The sequence below is a fragment of the Haplochromis burtoni genome, unplaced genomic scaffold, assembly GCF_018398535.1.
Source record: "Haplochromis burtoni strain Fernald_Lab_line unplaced genomic scaffold, NCSU_Asbu1 Contig_198, whole genome shotgun sequence".
Taxonomy (NCBI): domain Eukaryota; kingdom Metazoa; phylum Chordata; class Actinopteri; order Cichliformes; family Cichlidae; genus Haplochromis; species Haplochromis burtoni.
Genome location: NW_024582559.1, coordinates 672,095 through 696,547, shown reverse-complemented (window position 1 = coordinate 696,547; position 24,453 = coordinate 672,095). Strand labels below are relative to the sequence as shown.

The window sequence follows — 24,453 nt, the reverse complement described above, 5'->3', positions numbered from 1 at the left end:
TTCGATGTCACGCTACTTACGCCACTGTCAAAAGTGGTGACAGGGCTCCAAACCGCCGGTTATGCCACAGTAAGGCGTTTATCCACTTGTATAATGTGCTGCTAGTGCTCACGCAGGATCAAATACGGGACGCGAGGAAAATGGCTTCCAGCTGAAAGAGAGATGAGGGGGGGGAGTGAGAAAACATTTCTTCTTCTAACTCTTTTGCACTAACATGAATTCCCAGTGAAATGTCTGGCGAAGTAGGTCAATGGGATTTAGAAAGTTTGTGATGCTTTTTTTTTCTCTCCCCCCCCCTTTCTCATACTCACTCGTCAATGGAAAAATGAGCAATGCGATTAGGAGAGGGGAAGATGATGAGCTGGAGAGAGCGAGTGAAAGAAAGGGGTGGGTAGGTGGGTGGATGGAGGAGACATGAAGACAGGCTGAGTGGTGGTTTGGGGCTCTCGCGGGTCCCTCACCAGCTGAGTGTGAGAGACCCAGACAAAGAAAAAGAGGGAAGAGATTTGTATCTGCGCTCCAGAGAAAGGGAGTGGCTCGCGTCTCTTCATCTTGATATTGAAGCAACAATCTAATTATACCATTTCTCCAGGGGGAATATGCATATGAGGGTAATCAGTAAATAGAAAAAGGTAATTATTTGCCAGAAGTCATAGCCTTTGCACCTGTAAGCACTGCGCCGATCCAAGATTGTGCCTCTCCTATAATTCACGATGAAGATAGTTTATTGGGGGGCTAAATTATTTAGCTAATTTATAATAAGTAAATGAATTTCCCAGTTATTGAATATTTCATAGTGTCTGTCAAAACATAATGAGTTAAGTTTGGTCAAATACAAATGGGTCCCACTTGGTAATTTGCCAGAATGTTCCTCGGGGTAAATCTCTGCAAGTGAATGTGATTGAATGTTACAATTAAACGTGCTAATTCATTGTCAAAAGCAACTTATCTACACACATGATATATTTGGCGCCTAATTGGAAGGCACATTTAGAAATGGTTTATTCGGTGACTTTCTACATCACGGCCTAATCAGAATAAATTCCGCTGGCTGTAATGAATTGAAGTTGAATATTCGTAGTTGGGCTATTAAAGAGACTGGAAGTGTGAATTATTTAAATGCAAATGAATGTTTTAAGCTTTCCAAGTAGCAATAGGCACATATTATTCCTCATTCCCCTCCACCCCAACACACACACACACACACAAATGGCTAATTTCAACATTCACTAAGTGCAGAGTAACCTCTTGCTCATACAGTATTCCATTCAATCAATTCGGCAGCAGTGCAGGTTCTTTCAGCCGTGCAGCTAGCTCGACGCCGTGATAAAGGAAGATGGAATCCATCAATACTGGGAGACAGGTGCTGGAATTACTAATCAACTCTTAGCTGGGAATTGTGTTGCCCATGGGCTGCAGTGAGGAATCATGGGAAATATGATTCAAACTTCCCTCACTTCTGATTTTGTTTGTTTTTTATCCGGGTGAGAGAAATTTCACCTGGAATCGAGCTGTGTGTTTGCACCTGACGAGTTCAACGTTTTCCGCTCCGTCAAGACCACCGCGCGTGAACTTTGTCAGATGCTATGAAATGTGCTTCAAGCTTGTGCTCAAAAGCAGCCTGCAAAGAAGCTCTAATCCGAGCGGCAGTGGCATTATTCATGTTTCCACAATAGCTTGTTATTCATCAGAAGACAAAGGAGATTCTCACTCGGCTTGACATAGATGGAGGAGGGCCACGAGGGTATTATTCACATCTGTTGAGAACAGTAAGCACAGGCAACTGGATGTCGCGATACACAATGCTTATTAATGCAAACAAAGTCTCCCAACACAGTATATAAATGACGTTTTCCTTCACGTCGGAGCATAAATATTAATTGTATTAAATATATGATGTATTGTAGTTAAAAAGCTCCTTCACTTGTTTGTTAAGCCAACAGCATGCGCTTTATTAATGAGAGTAGCACATCACTGCATGCCACATAAAAAGCCGTACACGCTGTACTACAACTGTGCACCACGAGGTGGCACTGCAGGCTCACAAACAGATGCTGTTAAACTGCTCTTCTTCTCCGGTTGTCCTCCCCTTCACAGGTGTGTAGCTGGATCAGATACATGTACACACCCGCAGTACAAAACCTGAAATTCAGCAGCGCTCATTAAGCCCCTCATTAAGCTCCATAGCAGTATAGTTTGCTCAATACAGCATCCAAATAATCCTTAACCTTAACCACGGCAATGAATCAGCAGACTGCCTCAGGGTGTTTTCCTTGTTTGGTTTTTCCCTCTAAAAGTAGTTCATTTGCACAGCTGTCCGGGGAACACAAATTGTATTATGCTCACTTCCTGTGGCAGGACATCTGTTGCTTTCAGCTGGCACGCCTTCTGAGTGTGCTGAAATGCTCTTTATGCACCCAGATGACATTATCATAACTAGGATGAGTACTGCATTTTGTCTTATGTCGCATCCTTTCCATTGATAGGGCAGGTGGTTAGAAAAGGGGTTACTAATTATACCTGTTTCCCCCACAGCAGCTAAACTACGGTATTTGTTTAATCTTGTCAAAGAAGTGAAGCATCTGCTCAATCAGTCTTTATTCCAAATAAATGTAAGCTGTGGGCTTTGATGTGTCACTGAAAAAGGCTTTATTTCCGCGCGTTCCTTTGTCTCGACGCCGTCTTCAGTGAGCTCACTGAGACAATTTGCGGTCATAAAACCACTACTTTCATTGATATAATCACATTATTGCTCATACTGACACTGCTTATAGCGCTTTAAAATTGCCTGCAATTGTAAGGAATGCAACTGTGGAGACTGTGGTTTCTCTGTCATTCCTCAGGTACTGTTATCGTCATGTGGGCATGTGCACTATGTCCGTTACGTCTGTAAACAAGAAACAGCCTTTCACATCACAAAGTGAAACTGCAGAGCATGTTTTCCCATACCTGTGTCACTACAGCTACAGACCTTCAACCTTTTAGTGAATCACAACTATTCAGAGAACAATTCAAGACATTAATGCAAGATATCTTGCAGATTCCAGTCACGTGACTCTTGCTGGTAGATTTAAGCTAAAGATAAGATCTTAAATATGTAAACAGACCGCCAGAACAGGTCAGCTTTCACATAATACATGTACGCACAATAAAGTCATTCACAGTGATAATGCCGTTATTATTGTTCGGTTCTTCATAAGTTCTTCTCCAGCCCCATGAAGCGATTGCAGGGCCTTACAGCTCGCTGGTTCTGTATAAACCTTCCTTACCTGCAATGAGTTGGGATTTGGCAGGATAGAATACCGATTTAAATACCACCGAATTAACATAACCTTATTTTGTCCCTGTCTTCACATCATAAAGGCGAGTGAGAAATTATACTCCTGAGACAATTCACCAGCTGTTTTTGTTAAACTACAAAAGAATTCATAGGCAATACTTAAAAAAATAAATCTGGATTCTTGACTCCAGTTCTTGAAAGCAAAAGCATGTTCATAATTCACATAGTAACGCACATTTTTTCCAGCTACTCTTATTTAGACTGGCCAGATCGGGATTTTGAGATGATTTTTGCATATTCCCGTCCAGATTGGTACAGAGTTCGACTCTGCTTCAAATCACTGAAGTCCACGTGGAATAAGCCAAAACGAACGCTGAATCCATCGGCCCATTCAAAGTTATCCATCAGAGACCATGCAAAATATCCACGGACGTTGATCCCATCTTCTTGTATAGCTATACAAGGACAGAAGAAAGGAGTTACATAGAGCCATCATGATATGTGACAAAAGGATCATTCTAAAGTACTAGCAAAAACCTGTTTACTAGGTCCACTCATTTATATCTTCATTATAAAAAGTAGATATAGCAAAAACTGCTGTTCATAAACATCAAACAGATGGATAATAAAGACGCGTGTATTTATCTTTCTCTTTGCAAACGACATATTCATTGCATAAAAGTAATCAGTTGGCGTCGCTGTTTGATGAACACTTATTCACAGATCTGAATCACAACACATTCCCGTGACCCCAAAGTGTTAATGCGCTAAAAATTGATTAGCAGAAGCAACGTATGCGTAAGATACACACAGACGTATGTGTAACGCTTGTATCTATAGTGTCGCTGTCAAAGGCATCTGAAATGAAATGGTAATGAAACAAGTATTAACTTTACCGCACTGGGTACCCCTCTTTGAAAGTGAGGTAAATAAAAACCTTTTGATACAACACAAACAGTCTTTGGAAACCAAATTTATGATAAATGATAGCAAGAAGATTAAAGGTACATCAAACCAATTAAATGTTTTTTGCTTTAAACAAGACTAAATTTGTCAATTTGGAGAAGCTGCAGAATTAAAATGGTATTTTAACCATTATTTTCCCGATTCGCATGCTTTTAATTTTTTAAATAGGCAGGATTTATGCAGTCCCGATTTACTAGCCATTACCTTTTGCCACTTCTGAGATGGCGTCCTTGTAATACACACAGCGCTGGGCATCCTCGATCTGCAGTGGCCCCACCTGAGAGAAACCATTCTCTGTAATGTAGATCGCGGGGTTGTTAAAAGTGTCCTGCAAAGTCATAGGGCAAATATTATTGTCAAACAAGGCATCACAGCCTGTCAGACATTCCAGGGGGAGACAGATTGGTCTACAGTGTGCCGTTCAGCTGCGTTTCAACGGTGCCAGGCTCAGACTAATGGCGTGTGACAAGTCACAACAGCAGGAAATTGCTCGTTTGCAAACACTTTTCAGCAAAGTAACTGTTTCATTCAATGTGACAGCACTAATGAAGCATCAGTGTGTTTCTGGAGGTGTCGAAAAGAGATTGCTGCATGCAAAATCAATAGTGAGACACTAAACAAATGCCAGTGTTCTCCTCGTACGGTTGAAGGTGATCTATCTTGTTGCTGGTCAATTCATTTTGAGCACCGACTTTACTTTTCCGCAAGGTGAATCCAAACTGTAATGAAAAGATTTGGTCGGCCCTTGGTTTGGGTTATTTTTAGTGTAATATATTAGCGTAAAATTGTGCATTTTTACATTTTTGGACTCTACTGCAGTAGCTGTGCATGGCTCACAGTTTAAAATAATCCTTATTTATGTTATGCCGGGACTGGTGAATTATCTTAGTCAATCATTTATCTGAAACAAGCGCTTTATACTCCCTCCCCCCATTTTTTAAGGAAACTTTCTTCTGATTGGCTGCCCCACACAGACTGTAACCAAAAGAAAAAAAAAGATTTTTAGGAAAAAGTTTTACCTTAATGTACTTTAGGAGTTTCCTCAAGCCATCTGGCACTACAGCCAGCCAGGACAGTCCACTGACGGGCCAGGATGAATCCAAAACTTCCTCTGTATCTTGGTCTCCCTTTATACACAACATCTTTTCACAACCTCCTCCTGGTTTGACTTTGCGAGACGTGTAGTAGTTCAACGCAAAGAAGTCGGCAGTTCCCAGAATGGCAGATTCATCCTTGGAGAAACTGGGGAGCCTTGAGGCTGCATTGTATCCTAGCTTCCTACTTTGAGCGTCTATAGCAGATCTCATTATTTCTGGATAATCACCGGTAACAAACACGGGCCAGGCGAACCATCCCAGTTTAAATGCAAGGTCACGTTCAGTAGCAGCAATGTCCTTGGGGCAACCTTGGTTTAATGGCTCACACCAGTCGCTGTTGAGGGCAATAGACACGGCACCTTTCTGCTCTGACCTGTAGCGAGAATTGTAGCTGTGCCAGGCCATGGCGTGGGCCCGCAGCATGTTGTGTCCTACCAGGTAGGCAGCAGTGCCTTTCTCTTTTAACCCTGGGGCATGGATGCCGTCTTCGTGTCCCAGTTTGGCGCACACTTGTGGCTCATTGATAGTGATCCAAAGTTTGACACGGTCCCCAAATGTTTGGAAACAAAACTGAGCGTAATTGTCAAAGAGACTGGCTATACCAGGTGATTTCCAGCCTCCCTGGTCTTGCAGAGCTTGAGGCAGGTCAAAGTGGTAAAGGGTAACCATCGGTGAGACATTTGAGGTTAGCAAATCATCAATCACTTTGTTGTAGTATTGCACACCTGTTGAACAGAGAGTGCCATAAATGGGTAATGAGATACAATTGCCTAAAGCCATCAAATAGGCCTGGATCTAATTCCAGCATGTGTGTTTCAGGTCTATGAAAATACCTTTCTGATTGACATGTTGCGTGGTCCCATCAGGCAGGAGGCGGGCCCAGGAGAAAGACAGGCGATAGTGCGTCAGCCCAAGCTGCTGGATACACTCCAGGTCTTTCTCCCACAGCTCATAGCTGTTGCAGGCCACATCTCCATTCTGGTCCCCAAACACTCTGCCTTTCTCATGACAAAATGTGTCCCAGATACTCTGTCCCTTGCCGTCCGATTGCCAGCCACCTGAACGACCGCGTAAAGGTTGTTCAGAAAAACAGGTAAAGTGTTGACATATAGATATATCACTCTGTGAATTTATTGTGACAGCATCTAAGACGTCATCTACTCTAGCGGTTATTTACATTCATCTAATTACATAAGTGTGTTAAAGACTGTATTAGTCTGCCAATATTTTTTTATGTGTACCACATGAGTGACAAATGTTCAGAAGAACATATTCAACTTAGTTTTATTTATATACCACCAAATCACAACAACAGTCGCGTGTAGCTGCTTTATATCGTAAGGTAAAGGTCCTACAATACTAAAAAGAAATGTCCAAGAATCAGACAACCCCCTGTGAGCAAGCACGTGGTGACAGTAGGAAGGAAAAACTGCCTTTTAACAGGAAGAAACCTCTGACAGAACCAGGCTCAGGGATGCGCAGCTATCTGCTGCAACCAGTCAGGGGTTAGGAGAAGGAAACAGGCGGCAGGGTTTTTTGTTGCATTCGAGTTTTGAAAACCAGAAAAGGAGCCATTCTTCCTCGGGTGACTGACAATAACATTATGGGATATGATCAGACTGTGTCACAGAAAACAAAAAGTAATATGGTGGTGAGAGATGAGCCAGCCTTAACCATATTCTTCAGTGCACATGGGCATGAAAGCGTCATGGGGGGTTGTTGGCTTCCATGATGACAGTGCATAGATGCATGGGCCATACAGGTCACCGAATGGTTTGGTGAATAAGAAAATCATATGAATCACAGACTTGAGGCCCGTTTAGTCACCAGATCTCCATTAGACCAAATGCCCTGTTACACTAATGTCAAAACAACAAATGAGGAAATGATGAATACATTTTCATTTATCTGTATCTCCAATATATTCAGTGCAATGGCTACTATTTCTTTACACATGCTTAAGTTTCACCAAACACTCATTTAAAGCATGTTACAGCGTCAATAGCGCCAATATTTACCAAGTAAAGTATTCACGGTAAAGCGAATTACATTAGAGGTTCTCGGAGTGTAAAAACCCTCTCTCTCTCCCGCTCCATAACAGTTATCAGTGCTCCATTCAAAAACTTGTTTACATACCTTCTATTTGATACGCAGACGTCGCCGCTCCCCATGCAAAGTCACGTGGGAACATGTTTTGTGCATTAGGACGCTGAAACAAAGGTGTTCCTATATCTTAGCGCGTTATGCTTTTATCTCTCTTAAATTTAATACACAAAGCGATTTGTCTCCCTACAAAGCGGACGTTTTTTTGTTTTGTTTTGTTTTTGTTTCATGTGGCATCGCAGCCATTAACGTCCACAGACCAGGAACTACTGCGAGATGTGACGTTTCGTAAGTCACGTACAGAAGATTTCATCCAGTACGGGAAACTCCGAGGATAATTATCTCGCTGGATTTTGCTTTTTTCCACAATGCCACTACTGTAATACTAGCTTAATGCTGTTATTAAATAATAATAAATCAAAAACACATTAGTTCACGGGATTCGGTCTTTTCATGTTCACAATTTAGGGCAGGAATGTGGGATTAAGAAATGAGGAAATGAAATCCGAGGTGCACCTGAAAGCACCGCAAGAATGAGTCGAGGGTTGCGATAAAATCAAAGGCTGTTGCCAGCTTGGTAAATTAGTAAAAGTCTATTTTGCAGTCAAGCAGAGCAACTAAGTGAGTTTCTGCTGTGAGTTTATGGTATTAACTTTTTTTTAAAAAAAATTATAAAACAAATAACAAATTCAAATTGTAAAGACCCAAATATTACGATGCTATTAACAATTTGGACAGAAGTATTTCTCTAGAATCTAGAGAAATACTTCTGTCTATCTAGAGTCTAGATAGTATAAGAAATGCAAAAATGAACTATAGTTATAACACATATGATATGATGCTTCCGTATCATATACAGTCTATCGTTAAGCCTCGCACGGGTTCTAATAATGCTGTAGTCTAGTTTTCTATATGATGAAGTGAATCATTTGATCTCATCAAAATGAACACAATGGACTGCGACAAGAGGGCAAACAAATACTATCAGATTATCAAGAGTATTACATTCTCAACTCGGTGGAGTGGAAAGATTCAAACGTCTGTATCAGGGCAAAAACAAATCCTTATCATGGCTTTCATGTGAACTGCAAACTAGACCAAACGACCAGAGGTGAAAGTACAGATCCTGTATTACGATAAAATTAGCAAGAAAAACATAAACACTCACTTTTTTTTTTAGTCCTGCAACAGCAGTATTTTTTAATGTCCACCATATTTTTTTATCGCATTTTTATATCGCAGGTTTATATTTTAAATGCTATATTACTTATGTTGATAGTTTTACATGTAACTGTGCACTGTTGGGTGATGTGCAACAGGTACATATCCAGAAAAGACACTTTTAACAGTTCCTTTGCGTTCAACCAATGAACCTCGTAGACGCAATCATCCCCCCAAACTCAAAGGAAGTCATCTCCTGGTGCTTTTATTATGAAATGCGGACCGGATGTGGTTTGGAATCTGCTCGGCCTTGACCGCCCCTGACTTTAGTGGCTCCCGGGGCAGGACTATGGGACTAGTAGGACTTCTCAATGGAAATAAGGCTAGTTTTAAATCTTTTCTAAAGACACCGGTTAACAAAACGGACACGCCGACTACTCTGGATACGTTATTATACAGTTTTTAGTGTATTTTTCCCACACTGGTAGCACAGTTTGAGCTAAAACTGTTGTTGTTTTTGCGCTCTGTTTTTTTTCCCTCAAAGTAATTTCCTGTTCATGACCGGGGGCGAGAGTTTGCACGCTTGTTTGTCGTCCCGTACGTGTTTCGAAGTAATGGGAAATTTAAAGTGAGCGTTAAAAAAGGCCAACCGCGTTTCCTGAAGTTGGGAGCGGATAACCTGGGATGACTGCAGCCGCCTCCTTTGGATAAGACAACACACTGACTTGGACCCACGCTATGGGCAACAAAGGGAACCTCTCAACAACTGGGCTAGTTATTTAGCTACCAGGGAGGATACTCGGCATTTGAAATGTGGTAGATTTGCAGAGCTGGGAGGAAATGGAAGCCGATGCCAACATGGAAAGGGAATTCTAAATGAGTCGTTTTCCAAACAAAGAAGGACACCTCCGTCGGACTGAACACCGCCGAGCAAAGGGAAAGCCTTGCGAGAAATGGAGGAGGAAGGCTCGCTTGAGCCAAACAACATACTTGCAAAGGTCTCATTCTTCTTTGCCCGGGTCTAGCAACATCTACCCGCCCGCCTGTTCTGTTATCAAAACATTGTTTCCTTCGCCGGTGCTGCAGTGCTTTTCTGGCCGCGTGTGAATTAAAAATGAGGGTGGATCGTTTGCAGTTGTTTGGGATTTTGCTGCTGCTGAGCGGCTGCTGTGGCTCGGCGGCATCATCCGCGTGCAAATCGTTTGATGAAAACTCGAAAAGCGGTGGGAAAATCGTGCCGTCCTACAAGAAAGTGGTCTGCAGCAACATGGAGCTCCATCAGGTGTTGCCCCCGGACTCTCTCTCTTTCCCGAACAGAACAGTGACACTGTGAGTACACGCATACAGATGCATGCTGTGAAAACACATCCCATCAGTCACTAGATTCACTTTATTCTCAGTAAGGACTGTTTCTTTCCTGAAAGTTAATGTTACTGGAACTGTTTGCGACGTCTTAATAACCATCTTATCCCCCTTATTCATACTGCACAAACACGAAAAGATAAATATATCTTGATAAGCCGACCACAAACTATCATTTCACAGCTATATACTGTAAATAGCAGTGTAAATACTAACCTTGTGTAACAGTAACCCCTTCCTGTTATGCAGTGATTTATGCAGAGGCTGCTAAATTGCACACATGCCATTATAAATGTAAGAGCTCATAGGTTATGGATGTGATTCTTTTTCCACCTGGTTTTACTCTGGCATGGTTAGATCCTGACAGCACACCTGGCTAACACTAGCCAGGTGCCTTTTTTTTCTTCAAGAATTACACTTTTAAAGTTTAGGTTTAGGTTGTTGGTATGTAGCCACTACAGTAATGTGGCCTTACATCAGAAGCAGGCTTTGAGGCTGTGCAACCACTGCCTCTCCATCAGTGTCATTGATTAAAGTTGCTGGTCTTTGTGTGGCAGTCTGCAGGGATGAAACGCACACCGAGACACAAGCTGCTGATTGATTGAGGCCTTTGTGTTGTGTCAAGTCAGAGCAGATTTAACCAATTGACACTCTGGTTTTGGTCCATCACTGAGCATTTGACAGGGAAAAATAAATAAAAAGGAATTTGAATAATCTTGACAGTAAATCGAAGCTGCGTGCACCCCAGAGCTCTTGTACTTTGCGGTGGTGGTGTGCAATGGAGGAAATATGAGAATACCAGGGCAGGGTGCAGGAGTGGAAAGCAAATAATGGACTCCCAGGAGGGAAAGAAAGGCAGAGGACTGGCTGGTAATAAAGAGTTGTAAGACAATTGCAGTGCATGTTTTTTAAGAGCTTTACTATAAGCCACTTGTTAGATTTGAGGCACTTTCCAAAGGCGCACGTTTTTAAAAAATGTTAGTTTGTATTTCAAAACAGGACTCGACTGCATTTGCAGATATTTGAAACTTTCTTGTGTCATATGAGACTTGAAAATCAGCCCATGCGCATAGTTTCTGCAAGGATGTTGTTAAGTTTGGAGTTTGGGTTTATGTCTAGAGTAATTTTATCAAGTAACTGGAGCCCAAAAAACATCCAAATTAGGCCTGTATAGTCTATCCTGGGTGGAGCTCCACATCTGGCAGTCATTCAACCAAGTGTTATTACCAAAAGCACTGATCCAAAAACACAGACTGTACGCTTGTCCTTATGATTAAATGTCCCATTAAACAAAGCATTCATATTGTGCGTCAGTTGTTTTCTTTACTGTACGGCATCAAGAAGCCACGAGGAGTCCAAATTTACTCCAGCACATGCCTGCTGTGATGTTATTGGTGGGTAGAATCAAACCGCATATTCAAGCTTCTCGCTAACACAGGAATAGATCATATGGGTGAGTTTACTGTGTGCGAATTATTAGTGTTAGGGCAGATTTACCATTACCTGCACAGACTATGGGATGTCTCATTGCAGTTTAGCTTAAAGGATGGTAAGCAGAATGGACAAGTAGACAAGATCCGTCGTAAACTGGAATAAAACACTTGTATGGCTCTTGAATAAAAAAGAAAAAGATAAATTCCACTGCTTTTATTTTTATTTTCAGGAAGGATTTATGGAATTAGTGCTAGGTATGGTGTGCTCTGAAGTAATGTAGTGGGCCCTCCCTTCTGTTTGCTTTGTCTTTATGTCTACAGTGAGCTTGTAGTCTCTCATCACGCTCTGACAGTGATGGATCAGAGGTTGAGCCTGGTTGCTCATGATTTAGCGCTGAGCTCCAAAGAACAAGAGCAGTGTAATTTGAGAGCTCGACCAAAAACAGCCATGAACGCGAAAGATTTTATTCAGTCGCCCACGTTTGTTTTTCTGGGAAGCAGTTGTCGTCTATTGTTGGAAAACAGTAGAACTACCCTGTACTTGTGGAACTGTCTTCATAGTTCCCTGCAGACATGAGTGGCAATGAAATGACAGTTTATGCTGACTGCAAAGTTTTTTGGGTGGCAATTTATAACCTGTAAAATCAGCGACCCCTCTCGGGAGACGCAGCTGGCCTCGCAGGAGTCCCGGCTGGTGTGAGAACCCTTTCCCAGTCTTGAAAATGATCATCCCCCGTTTCTCCTCGTTAAGCCAAAGCTAATCCCAACATTTTCAGCTGCTCTTTGTCTGTTCATGCAGCGATAATACTGGGAATAATGTCCGGAAATTCACAGATGAGATTCCTCGAGGTGTGCGAAGCTAATAGATCTGTATCTAAATGGCCCTTTAGCAGGCTTTCCTGCCAAATCTCTCGCTTTGGATTAATTTTTTTGGAATATTAAAAATTTCATCATTTTCAGTGTCCCTCTGAGGTTAATACACAGTAATATCCTTCACCTACTCTGGCCCTTTGGGCGTCAGTTATATTGTCAAGGAAGTGATTGATGGCATGGTGTCTTTCTTGTCGGAAACAGCACGTTAAGCTAGATATGATTAGAAACCCATCTGTCATACTAATTCCACCCCTTTGTACTTCTGATTTACCTCTTTGGGGGGTCTTCTAACAAATAAAAAATGTAATCCAAGCTTTTCACGTGAGAAAAAAGAAAGAAAGCTTTGACCTGTAAGCACATTTCTTTTGGAAGTTTGTCAAAAACTCTTTAGACTTTGAACTCGCTGAACTACAGTGATAATTGGCTTGACTTCATTCCAGAAAAGTTACCATGCGTAAGAGTAGAACAACCAGAAGTCTAACTTTAATCATCGCTGTTTACACATGAGCAGTTGTACAGCTAAATTAGCTATCGTCTTACCCTACTTGAATGCTTGGTGTTATTGGCCTCGTCCTCAAACTGAGTTTGTGTAGTTACTCGGTTTAGTTCTGCTCTCAATGCCTCTCGGCAGAGAAAAAAAAATGAGTAATACATTCCTCACATTTGTGCTCTCCCAGTGATACCACATGCCTAAGTAATCCGAGAGGAAATGACACAAATGTGTTTACAGCTGGCCTGTCCTCCCGTGTCAGCATGGGCCCTCGGCTAATATACGAGTGGTTGAATTTAACTTTTATTTTAAGGGTTGTCTGAGTAGTATGCATGGGTGTGAGCATTTATTTCTGTGTACCTGTATAAGTTTCAGCCTCTGTATCCACACAGACAGGAAGAAACTAGACATGAAGTATTCCACAAGCTCATATTTCTTTACAATCCTTGTTTAGTGCATATATATATTTTTAAAAAGAATCCATTCACAGGAGCACCTGGATCAGACTGTAAAAATGTGTGCACCTGGTTTTGGCCGCTGCAGAGCAGCGTGGGATTAATGTCTGGAGAAAAGCAGGGATTTCCTCCCTCATGGCAGAAAAAAATCACTCTGATTTGATGACACATTTGAGTGCAATAAACTGTCTTGTTTCGCAGTAGTGCAGACCTGGATGCTGTAGGCTCATCTGGTGATTTCATTTCCTTTAAGTCGAGCTCCGTGGAGTTGTTTCCCCTTTTTATTTTAGATCTCTAAACTTTTTTCAGCGTGATTGTAAATTCTGGTCCAAAGCGCAATCTCTGTGCTTACGTCAGTCGTCTCATCAATTTTTCCATGTCATGCTGAGAGATTTTAAAGTGCTTGTGCGAGGAGAGTGCAGGTGCTTGCTGTCATGCATGTCCCAAGAGGGTTTGTTTTTGGTGCTTTCCGAGCAAACCGTTGGTCTCCAGGAATGCTCCTGTTTTGTTTTTTTTAAATAGTAGTTCTGAAGTGTTTGCAGAAGAGGGTAAAATCCCAAAGGCGAGGCATTCACTGACAGCTGCGCAGAAAGTCAGTCTGCAGGCTTTCATTTCGCAGACCAGTTGAGCTTTGACTTCGTCAGGTTGCCTCAAGTATCGCTTAATCCCAGACAAGCAATTCAGTTCGGTGTGTAAACACGAGCTACGTGCTGTGCGGTGCCTACACGTCTGTGTTCATTTTCCTGCTCGCCCCCCTTTTTTTTTCCTTTACCCCGGTGTTTGAACGGCGGATCATTTTTCCATTCAGCTGCAGAGCTATAAGGTGAATACCGCACTCTAATGGTTTGTCCTGTTGAAAGCTGAAAGAAGATATTTTAATACCAATGACTTACAAGGATGAATTTGCAAAAAGAGGGTGTATGACATGTGCCTTTTTGAGCTTGCCAGTTCGGATGAATCACTGCACCTTTATGTTTTCTACATTTTTTTTTTCACTCTTTTGTCGTCCATGTTTCTCACACAATATTCCTGAAAAAAGTTTTTCTTCTTTGGTTTTTTTTGTAGAATAATAAAGAGCTGAAAGTCTTTACATTGGCACATGAGAGCACCTCAGCCACTGGACCAGGTCCTTTCCCCACCTGAACTCAGACCTACTTTTCCATGCATTATATTCAGAGGAAGTCACTCTAGAAGGGTTTTTATGAACCCATCTGCAGCCTGAATCTTATTTGAAAACCTGCTGAAGGGTTACAGATCTCCACGCTGTGAAGTTCTTTGTCCAAAAGCCTCTTGAGCATAAAGAACCTGTAGGGAGAACTCCAGGGCTTTGTCCTTGAAACACTACGTGGCTGCTTGCACACTTAGCAGTGGCTGGCCATTTTGTGTGTTTCACTCCCTCGCTGCACAATGTAAAAATTGCCTTTCACTAGTGTAGTTTTTACTCACATAGAGAATGAGATTTAATCTAGACAAGTGCATTTTATACTACTTGTGACTAAGAGTGGAAATTCTGTTTTTAGAGAAGGTTTTTCCATAAATGTCATTGAGATTTATACCATCTGTATCAGTAGACAGGATGTGAGATTTCGTAGACTCCCCTAGCAGCTTGTTCCTGGCTTGAGCTCAAGCAGGTCTTATCTATGCATCAAGATAAGCAAGACTCCCCTCATGTGTTGTTAGAAGCACAGACTGAAGAAATTCCACAGACTGGTCCTTTGTCTGGCGACCTCAGGCTGATTTCATGAGACAGACAGCAGGGAAGCAGACGAGCTAACTACACATGTCCTGAGGCCAGTGAAGACACTAGTATTTAAATGGCCGTGATCTCTATGGAGACTCGAGGCTTTGCTCTATACATATTATTTACCTAGTCTGCAGTGGTAAGGCTTTCACATGAATGCAAGAGTGCAGAGAGGACTTTGCAGCCCAAGCGGTTTCTAATGTGGCGAGGTCACACTCCTGTCATGAGGAAGAGGGTGGGACAAAGCTAGCAAAAGAGCCAAAGAAGGGAGGAATGAAGAGAGGCCAAGAAAAGTGTGCATGGCTCTCAGGAGAACTCTCTTTTATAGGTTTATTTGGATGACTTGAGACTTACAGGGCTTTAAATGTGCAGTTTTGTAGCCAAACCTAATTCTTGATGCTTTACATAACCTCTGATGATGTCGGTGATGGTGAAGTTGTTTTCACACATGGACTTGGGGACAGTATTGGGTTTCAGGTTTGGGCATTGTTTGAGTAGCCATGCACACACAATTGCATGTTTACCCTTTAAATTTATTTATTTATCACGTATTTAGAATTTCATGCCTAAAATCCTACTTTTCTCAAATGCCCAACTCAGGTTTAGGTTTTACCCCCAACCCTTTTGTCAAGATTCTCATCAGGGAATTCTCCATCCACCCATTTCCTTCCATTTATCCAGTTCAGGGTCACTGGTGGGCTGGAGCCTATCCCAGCCCTGGACAGGTTGCCAATTTGTCATAGGGCTAACACAGAAAGACAAACAACCATTCTTGCAGCCAATGTAGATTAGCCAATTACCTAACCTATGCATATCTTTGGACTTTGGAAGGAAGCTGGAGTACAGTGAAAGATATGTATGTGCATTACATGCAGACTCCCCAAAGAAAGGGCAGCCGACTGGTAGATTTGAAGCCAGGACCTTCTTGCTGTTAGTGAATACCAATGGGAGACTTTAAATATAGTGTTTTTTCAAAGGCTTTTCTACAAACCTGAAAAGCTCTAACTAAAAGCATCGCTGATCCACCCTAGCGACTGGTTGAGGTTGAGGTGGGTTAGTGTATACTTGGAAGGTTATGACTTTGATTTTTGCATTGCAGATTTGTTTGTTTATTGCTCCAAGTTTTGAATGAATCTTCAACTTCAGCTCTTTTCAGTTTTATTATTATTCCTTTAAAAATGTATTAAAGGAATAAAATCTTGCGTATGCTCTTTTTGTAGTGTGACGATCCAGCCAACATGAGAAATGCTACAAAGAAGTAGCCAAACATAATAAATTCCCCCAGCCTTGCATTTATTGGAGTGCTAGTGTACTGAAAGGTGTTTTTGTCCATCCCCTGTATTTTGCTGATTAAGCCCCACATTGCTAAAGCTGGATTTCATCCATTTGGTATTCCATGCATTTCACGTATGAATTAGACTTTTGTGACGAGAGACCCAACATCTGCGGCTGTATCATCGGACCATGTGCACACAGGCAGTGAACAGAGTTTGCAGTCTTGTACATCATCGAGTCTTAACATTTGCCATTTCAGCGTTCAGAAGCCTGGAAAACAGGAACTCTTTATGTGCGTACTTTCTCTGAACGGCAGGGAGCCAAACAGCAAATCTCCAGAGAGTCTCCTCTGTCCAACCCTGTAATAAAACGGCCCCTCAACGCCCCGTAATGACTCCAATTTGGCCCCGGGTTGTGGGTGCCACTAAGCATGTATTTCACCCACCGTTTCCCCTCCATGCTAACCACACGTCCCTGCTCCCGCACTCTTTGGGAGTACTTTTAAAGAAGGACCATAACTGGGAGGGACACACGGGAGCAGAAAGCGGGCAATTAGCTTGGAGCTTTCCTTGCTGTGGGTTAGCTCTGCTGGGAAAATAAACTAGATAATAAAATGCTGTTTATTACCCCGAGAGGAAGCTATCAAGAATTCACACTTAGGTTAGATTTAGGTTTTAGACTTTCTCAGGCTCTCTCTTCCTCTATTTTTCCCCGTTTTGTTTTAGTAAACAACTAATTGGCAAAGTTGCATTTAAATTGGACCACTGTTAACTCTAACCACATTGCTTTTAATACAGTGTTAGCTGTAAATATGAGATGAATATTTGGGTGTTTCTTCTATAAACAGGGATTTCTTCTCATAAGGACGACTCCCCGCACTGTCTAATTGTGTGACAGCTTCGAGGCGAGTATGCCACCAATGAGTCATCGTGGCTGCCGATCAGATTGCGATACATTTACCTATAAAGTCAAGCCAGCTTACTCTTAATCCCACTTTGGCTACCAGACACTGCCAATTTGACATGAAAGAAGCACTCAGCTAAAGTTGGAGTTGTTTTTCTTCAGCTCTCCCTGGCAGAAAGCAACCTGGTGTGACTGGATGCTAAGCGTGTCTAGAGCAAAAAGAAGTTGAGTTAATATTGTTATCTGTCAACAAGTAGCACTCTGTCATGAATCCATTTGCTTCTGAAAAAGACACTCGATCCTTTTGATTCCACCTTTGCATTTCATTAGCACACATTCCTCGCTGATGTTTTGGCACCGCGGCTGCTTTACTGACATTGCACAGTAAAATGTTTTTATTTCAACAGCCTGGAAATCATTATGCAGTCTTTTGTGTGAGTCAATATCTGTTGCTTTGCGTTCACACATTTTTTTTTTCTCTCTGCAGAATTTTAAGCAACAACAAGATTCAAGATCTCAGAAATGGATCCTTCTTTGGATTATTTGCTTTGGAAAAATTGTGAGTATCGTTATTTCCTCAGCCCATGATTTTAAGAGAGCATTAATGTGTCAATATTAATGCTCTGTTTATAGCACATTGAAAGAAAGCTTCTTTTTTTTTCTTATGCTTAGGTTGTACAGAAACATAAATCGTCACTAATGCACCTCACATATGTTAGTCTCAAGCTAAAAAAAAACCCTCATAGTATTTCATGTTATATCCGACAGTGCATTAGCAGGAGCCATTCATCACTTCCCAAGTGAAGTTTTGGCTTGTGCAGCAGGAGGTTTGTTAAACACACACTGGCATCGTGTCGGCAAAACATCCGAGTCGCCTAAAATGTGACGTTTTGCACACCTAACTTCAATACAGGAAATCTGTCTAAAGTGAAAGACTAAAGATGGTACTAGAAAGGCCTAATTATAGGCATAGCCTCTAGGGTTGGTTGTTATCTGCCTGGCAATATACTCTCAGCACACAGCTGCTGGAGTATTCTGGGATGGTTAAAGAGACACCGCGGCAATGAAGTATTGATGGCTGTTGAAATCTGTAAAGCGGAAAGTTTTATAGATGTGTTAAGGCATTTCCAGGTACAGTGGCTTGCAAAAGTATTCGGCCCCCTTGAACTTTTCCACATTTGTCACATTACAGCCACAAACATGAATCAAGTTTATTGGAATTCCACGTGAAAGACCAACACAAAGTGGTGTACATGTGAGAAGTGGAACGAAAATCATACATGATTCCAAACATTTTTTACAAATAAATAACTGCAAAGTGGGGTGTGTGTAGTTATTCAGCCCCCTGAGTCAACACTTTGTAGAACCACCTTTTGCAGCAATTACAGCTGCCAGTCTTTTAGGGTATGTCTCTACCAGCTTTGCACATCTAGAGACTGAAATCCTTGCCCATTCTTCTTTGCAAAAGAGCTCCAGCTCAGTCAGATTAGATGGACAGCGTTTGTGAACAGCAGTCGGCTGGTACCTGCTGATCTGTCTGCATCAGCATTGGCAGTTGTGACAGCCGACGAATGAAAATTTTAAAAGTAAAGTAGAGACGAGAAAAACGAGAAACATGTGTTTGGAACGCCACAAACGCATCAAGCAGCTGATCAGAGCAGAGTCAAGTGAAAGCAAGTAAATACTTACACAAATTAAATGTTACGAAAATCTGTTTATGCTTTATTTGTCCCCCCAAAAAATTACCCATGTACAAGGCATATTAAATTGCCAAATTCAGAATAGATTTTCAACCTTGACACTAGTGTACAGAATTCTGAATATGACTTTATGTACTGACTGCTGCCTGCGTACACACATTTTAAGAATGTATTGCTGGCATCAAAACATTTTTTTTCCGTTTCAGAATTTAGTTTCAGGTTATTATTTATAATTATATATGAGATTTGACTAACTGGAAATTCACTGCACTCTCTTTTCTTTTGGAGAGGATACCAGATTTTTGGAAAAGAAGTTTTAATTTGTTATTTGAAACAGTCCTGGGACTTTCATATATCTGGATTCTTTATAGATTCACAGGCGAAGTCTCTATGGACTATTGAATTGGGTCACTTGTTAGTTTTAGTGCTCAGGCCTCGAGGATAAACAGGAGGCTGCATGTTTAATGCTTTAAAAAAATCTTTGATCTTTCTCTACCAAGAAAGCCTTAAAGGCTCTTGTGTATTTTGTTTGTGAGCTTGCAGTTGCCTTGGTTGTAAAATCTGTACTGCCTGACTGTCGCGCTGTGAAACTACAGGCGGGTTTACCTGAAAACTGAGCTTTCATTGCTCCTCACAGACCCCACCTCCTCCAGTCCACTCTCAGCCAGCAAGGTGAGATCACTAAAAGGCTTACTTGCTTTTGTCATTATAAAAGGGCAAGCCAAGGCCAAAGGTGTTAGCAGTGTAATTCCTACACGCTACACCGCTCTGAAATAGTCCTATACTTTACCTCTTACCTTAAGTTGCACTCATTTTTCCTCAAACTCTCAAAGCAGGAAAAAAATGCAGCACAAATCTGTCTGAATGCACTGAGGCTCTCCATCTTGCCAGCCACCCCTCCTTCCTCCCGCCTTCACGGCTTTTCTCTTCCCTTCTTTTTTCACTTTACAAAGGGACTCTCCCTCATTTGGACGGCCTTAATGCAGTGGTGACGACTGAGACAGCAGCTGGCTGTGAGTGCCAGAGAGGGGTAGAGAATCCATTATGCCTCTCAGGCAAACTGCGTGAAATTGCAAAGTAACTGTGGAGACCGCTGTGTTTTGTTGGGGCCAAAGGTGTCTCTGCATGGGAATAAGCCACACAGAATCCCCATTATCTCCCCTCATAGAAATAGGAGCCAACTTGGGCGACCGTCACATGCTAATTCCTTTCTAAATCCAGTGCTGTGGGGGAATTATTGTGGGAAAATGGAGCTAGTATGTGGCGTTTCCTGAAAAACTGTTTGTGAATTCATCAATGGTATTCTGCAAGCAAGCATCACATTCATTTAAAGGTAGATATAAATGGGTATTGGAACACAGCCTTTACTTAATAGACTTCAGAAAAGAGGATTCTGCTCATACGGCTCTAATTTGCTTAACCCGTAGGATTCATGTTAGACTATGTAACATTTTAAAATATTGAAAAAATTATTACACAAATGAAAGGTTAAGTTATACGATTTTAAATGACTCATTGCTGAGTTCAGCATGCTTCTAAATCCTAAAAAGTTGCAAATATTTTTACAAATTGGGCATTTAATAGTAGTATAAAGATCTGAAGATACAGGTTGTGTAGTTTTAAAAGCCTAATTCCAATTTTTGGTTGAGTTCAGACTCTCCCTTGTACTTTCTTAATAATATGGTACATATTTTTGATGGCTGATATTTTTCAGTTGCATGCAAACACACAGTGTGTTTTGGCACCGTCTTGCTGGAATAGTCAATGCATCTTTGGATGGCAATAAATATAGTCTGTTTAACATTGTTGGATGGCAGCATGTTTTGATTCAAAACCCAAAAGTCACATATATAATTTGGCATTAATGGTGCCTTCATAGAACTGTAAGTTACCCATGTGATGTGCAATAATTCCCCTTGCATTTGCCTTGTGACCTGCCTTAATTCTCTGTGGTATAGATTCAACAAGTTTCTCGAAACATTCCTCAGAGACTTTGATCCACATCGACATGATAGATGATCACAGAGTTGCTGCAGATTTGTTCAAATAATGCAAAATTCCTATTCCAGCACATCCCAAAGGTGCACTGAGATCTGGTGACTGCATTTAAGTACAATGAGCTCACTGTCATGATCAAGAAACCAGTTTAAGATGTTCAAAGATGCCCTTATGCAGACCCCTTCTGTCAGCTCAAAGCAGTCTGGCCATTCTCCTCTAACCTCTGCCATCAATAGAACTGCCAATTTCTGTATATTTCCTCTTTTTCAGAGCATTCTAAACTTTACAGATGGCTGTGTGGAAAAATCCCAGTAGATTAGTTTCTAAAATGCCACGCCACATTCAGAGTCCCCTAAATCACCTTTCTTCCCCTTTTCCAGGGCTCGTTTTGAAGTTCAGCAGGTCATCTTGAGCATGTTTACATCTTCTTCCTGAATGATCAAACTCCTCACAGTTCCATAATGTAAGGAAAAGAGTGGGAATCATTCTAGTTTGTATTTATAGTATCACATCAGTGCAGAAGCTGACTGAAATGAGTGTGGTGATAAATAATGTGAGCGACATGGCAGTATGCAGCTCAGTATTGGCAGGTATCGAACCCCAAAAGCGATCATGTTCTAAAAATGATGCTGGTGGTTGGTTGAATAGCGAGAGCTTCTCTCTCTTCAGTGGAAATGCGAGTCTAATGCCAGAAACCTTCCATATTGAATATATAACCCACCATGCCAAAAACAAACTTGGAAAAGAGGCTTTCATTAATCTTATATTTACATGACACATTTTTAATTTGTTTTAACGTGCATATGAGTAACACCTTTGGAAGACAGCATACACGTGCCCTGAAATATTGGCAGCAGCTGCAGATCCACCCTTCAGTTTGTTGCCAGTTCGAGACCAGTGCTGGAGAACACTTGGAAGTATTCAGCCAGCTCTTTCTGAGCATGACAAAAGAAGAAACCTGGCATTTTTCGCCTTGCAAATAGATTTAAAAGGTACCAGGTCATGTGTGGTTGGATGTCTGTGGAATGAGAAGTGTATTTATATTTGGCTAATCCACATACTGGAATAACAGAGAGCTATGGTGTTCATTTTTTGCTATTAGTAGTAGTGGTTACACCAGCAGATCTAGAGCTCAGACCTCCAGCAGACATTATTCTGTAATTCTCCTGGTTAAAAGCACTCAACACTGAGCTTGACATTAGTCTTTTTGGCAGCTATGCGTTTTGATCATTGAGCCAGATGGAGGGAAAGCGTTCTTTTCTGGCTTCTCTTGGACCCAGTTGAGGTTGCCAGATTGTGTTTGTGTCCTCCAACTGTAAACACTGAAACTCTAAGCAAAGTTTACACAAAAAATAAATTAGCTTCAGCAACAAGCAAATTACCAGACTCAACACGCCTGTTTATGCACCCAGTACACTCTCCAATCTGGCTCTTCCTGGCTGCGACGGCTCTGCAAGGATATTTTTGATTTCTTTGTCCTGCCTTCTCATTTTTCTCTCAACACAACTTCACAGAGAAGCCAGCACATCAAAAGTTTTTAACAAGCAGTAGTTTTGTGTGTGTGTGTTGTTGTTTTTTCGGTCTCTGACTTATCTCTGGCCACATACCCGCCTTCAGATGACAGTTCATTGACATCAAACAGGCAGAGTTACCCAGAGGCCTTTTGTGTGGGTTCAGGTGGCGACTAGAAAGCCTCCTGAACCTCGACTGTAATGAGTGACTTGGCAGTGCCAGCACAGGTGAGCACCGCAGGAAATCTCTGACCGCGAGCCTTTGAACCTCAGGTTTGGGAGGTTTGTGTGCTTGTGTGTGAAGAGAAAGAGAGCAGCTTTGAGGCTCAGGTTGTCCTTGACAACAGCTATGTGGTGACAAAGGGTGTTAAGTTTGAAGAAGGGATCTTGTCACTGGGTTAAACAAAAATGCATGCATAAAAAGTTTTCCTAGCAGGAACCATGTTATTATGGGTGCTGAATGTTGCACAATGAAATGTTAATTTCAGATGATGGCAACGGAGTCTAGTGGTTACACTGACTGTTCTCAAAGTAGAAAACGGGAAAGATTTCAAACTACTGAGCACAAATCTGGAGGTATCTCACAAGCCCAAATGCAAATCCTTTTCTCAAAGCCATATCAAGAAATTTCAAGAAAATTTGCAGCTACCAGATATATACAGAACGATGTTTTATTTCAAGCCGAGAGTGTTCGCAGATGTTCTTTCTGATCAGCAGTGTTCCTCGCTTTAACTAAAGAACCGTAAACTTATAACTGTTTTGTTAAGGAGACTTGGATGATTGATTAGCAACACCGTTGCAGTTGTGCTGTCTTGTTGCTGTTTGCACTGCTCAAATCTTTTCATTTTTCCACAGGGACCTGCGGAGTAACATGATCAGTCATATTGAACCAGGAGCTTTTCTTGGCTTGCCAGCACTAAAGCGACTGTGAGTATTTCTGTAGCTCTGCTGTCTCTTTAATGTGGTTTCTCTATGTGTCTGTGTGTGTGTGTGTACTCCATATTCCCACATTCAGGCCCTCAGGGATTGCCGAGGTGTTCTTGTTTTTAAACCTTTCAAAGGATTGCCTTAGTTATATTTCAGTTGAGAACAGAATCTTGTTAGGAGACAGATTTTGTTCAGCTTGTCTTCTCTTAAACTATTAATTGAAATTGTGTTTTGTTGGTCACATGTTATTTTAACCCTTTAAAGCCGGTCGGAGCGGGCACGCTCGGTTTTGCGTAACTATTTTTAAATCCCGGTAGCTCTGCAACCACGTAAGCTAGCGCAAAAATTTTTTTGCATATGAAACCAGAGGAGTTGTACTTACATCTTATGCCATCAGCTTGTCCTAGATCACGGTTTCCTTCCACATATAGCTTTGCAAAAATTGCATAAAAAGCACTTGCAGCAACAAAAACATAATATTCCAGAAACACGCTTTGCCGATCCGATCAGCTGTTTGTAACACTTCCTACGTCCATCAGCACGAACTATCGCATGTCCGCCATGACCTGCCCGAAACCGGAAGTGACGTCATTTTCGTGGAAACGTAGTTTTTTTTACCATCAGGGCCTTGTAAGGCTATACTGGTGTTTTTAAAAGTTATGTTTGACTTTATGACTTTCTGTGTCGTTTCTGGGATGCTTAGAAGTCAAATTGCACTGCTGGAAATAGTTTATTTTGATGCATATGCTTCTTTTTTGCAAATTTGCATTATAATACTTGTTTTAGTTTTTCCTGCAGTATATAAAAATTGCTGAATTTCAAAAATAAAACTATGAAGACACTCAAAAAAATTTCCTGTGGTGGGAAATTACCGTATTTCCCGGACTACAAAGCGCACCTGAATATTAGCCGCACAAGCTAAAATCAGGGGAAAATCCTGTTTTGTACATACATTAGCCGCACCTGACTAAAAGCCGCAGGTGTTTCAATGTTGACTTATCATATGTAAGAGAATATGCACAAAGTGAATTGTCAGGAAAGAGACGGCTGTTTGGAGACACACCTCTTTTATTAATATTTTGAAAAACAAGTTATGGGTACATATTTGCATAACTTTTTAGGTATATGTACAAGTAGCGGTAATTACAAGTACGAAACAGGTACTGTGCTTCATAAAT

At 41.5% G+C, this 24,453-nt stretch overlaps 2 protein-coding genes across 2 annotated transcripts in view; one reads left to right on the top strand and one right to left on the bottom strand.

Moving 5' to 3' along the window:
• Positions 1–1,296: 1,296 nt before the first annotated feature.
• On the bottom strand, positions 1,297–8,064 carry gba3 (glucosidase, beta, acid 3). Its single transcript, XM_005935232.3, has 5 exons — positions 7,480–8,064; positions 6,177–6,401; positions 5,266–6,068; positions 4,451–4,574; positions 1,297–3,735 (listed from the first exon to the last, which is right to left on the bottom strand). Exons 1-5 carry the CDS (start codon positions 7,532–7,534, stop codon positions 3,533–3,535), a joined length of 1,410 nt encoding a protein of 469 aa, XP_005935294.1. The 5' UTR covers positions 7,535–8,064; the 3' UTR covers positions 1,297–3,532.
• Positions 8,065–8,884: 820 nt separating this feature from the next.
• adgra3 (adhesion G protein-coupled receptor A3) overlaps positions 8,885–24,453 on the top strand; it is a 29,122-nt gene continuing 13,553 nt past the window's right edge. Inside the window, exons 1-3 of the mRNA XM_005935234.3 lie at positions 8,885–9,936; positions 17,627–17,698; positions 23,204–23,275. Of these exons, the coding sequence (XP_005935296.1) occupies positions 9,722–9,936; positions 17,627–17,698; positions 23,204–23,275 (359 nt within the window). The 5' untranslated portion in view covers positions 8,885–9,721. The remainder of the gene's footprint in view (positions 9,937–17,626; positions 17,699–23,203; positions 23,276–24,453) is intronic.

Excerpts from the sequence above, each read along its gene's own strand:
- gba3 (XM_005935232.3), bottom strand. The coding sequence starts at position 7,534 with ATGTTCCCACGTGACTTTGCATGGGGAGCGGCGACGTCTGCGTATCAA. Across the intron at positions 6,402-7,479 it reads GTCTGCGTATCAAATAGAAG|GTGGCTGGCAATCGGACGGC; the intron begins GTATGTAAACAA and ends GCGGTCGTTCAG. Across the intron at positions 4,575-5,265 it reads AACTCCTAAAGTACATTAAG|GACACTTTTAACAACCCCGC; the intron begins GTAAAACTTTTT and ends ATGACTTTGCAG.